The sequence below is a fragment of the Propithecus coquereli genome, unplaced genomic scaffold (genome assembly GCF_000956105.1).
Source record: "Propithecus coquereli isolate 6110/MARCELLA unplaced genomic scaffold, Pcoq_1.0 Scaffold560, whole genome shotgun sequence".
In the NCBI taxonomy this organism is placed as follows: Eukaryota; Metazoa; Chordata; class Mammalia; order Primates; family Indriidae; genus Propithecus; species Propithecus coquereli.
In genome coordinates, this window is record NW_012151508.1 from 263,183 (window position 1) to 264,368 (window position 1,186).

The window sequence follows — 1,186 nt, forward strand, 5'->3', positions numbered from 1 at the left end:
TTTGTCTTTCCAAGTGACTAAAGCTGTGTCCTTTGACCTTTTAATTTCCCTTTAGGATATTTGTCCTAAAGAAATGCAGAAGAATATGGGAAAAGCTTGATGGACAATGCATTGCGTTTTTAAAAATCACATTTAGGTTGTTTCCTGCCTTCTACCTAAATCATGGAGTACCCTCTTGAGTGTATGTGTTCTTGTCTTAACAACAGGAAAAATATGGCTTTTTCCATGGAATTGTGGGATTTGTGTGGGGTTGACGCCCTGGTCTCTCTGCAGGAACAAGCACATCATGATTGACTTGGGCACCGGCAACAACAACAAGATTAACTGGGCCATGGAGGACAAGCAGGAGATGGTGGACATCATAGAGACTGTGTACCGCGGGGCACGCAAAGGCCGCGGCCTGGTCGTGTCTCCCAAGGACTACTCCACCAAATACAGATACTGAGCACAGGAGCCACAGTCTGCGGACAGACGTGGAGCTGCTTTCACATGGAGACGTTTCAAATTATTTAAAGCCTTTGGAAAAGTACATGAAGCTCAAGGGCCGGAGGATCACCGAGATAGGATTGCAGGGCCTTAACTAGCTGAAATAAACACGCCGTGATAGCAGTCGTAATTGTGCTTAAGAAACTTCATGTATAGATGACTGATTGTGGTAGTCAAAGTGAATTCTTATCTTTACCCTTGGAGTGAGATTAAGGTGTTTACCCTAGGAGGCTCTTACATTTCTTTCTTTCTTTTTTTTTTTTTTTTTTTTTGAGTCAGGGTCTCACTCTGTTGCCCAGCCTGGAGTCAGCATAGCTCACTGCAGCCTCCAACTCCTGGGCTAAGTGATCCTTCTGCCTCAGCCTCCCAGGTAGCTGGGACACAGCAGGCACGCACCATCACACCTGGTTAATTTTATGTTTTGTAGAGATGGGGTCTTGCTATTGCATAGGTATTGTCCAGGCTGGTCTCAAACTCCTGGCCACAAGCAATCATCGCACTTTGGTCTCCCAAAGTGCTGGATTACAGGTGTGAGCCACTGCACCTGGCTGGTTTATTGTTATTGTGAAAACATGAGGAGTACTTAAAAACAAGCAAAACCCATTTTTTACATAAATACAAATGAGTGTATGCTTTTTAAATTGATTTAAAATTCAAACGAAAATCTGCAGTTTAATCTCTGTTAATCTTCCCACGTATA

The 1,186-nt window shown here is 43.5% G+C and overlaps 2 protein-coding genes across 2 annotated transcripts in view; one reads left to right on the forward strand and one right to left on the reverse strand.

Annotated features, from left to right (window-relative positions):
* The window catches only part of TXNL4A (thioredoxin-like 4A), a 3,019-nt gene extending 2,288 nt beyond the window's left edge, over positions 1–731 (forward strand). Inside the window, exon 2 of the mRNA XM_012657812.1 lies at positions 137–731. Within this exon, the coding sequence (XP_012513266.1) occupies positions 137–445 (309 nt within the window). The 3' untranslated portion in view covers positions 446–731. The remainder of the gene's footprint in view (positions 1–136) is intronic.
* HSBP1L1 (heat shock factor binding protein 1-like 1) overlaps positions 1–1,186 on the reverse strand; it is a 30,614-nt gene that overhangs the window by 7,436 nt on the left and 21,992 nt on the right. The window lies entirely within an intron of this gene.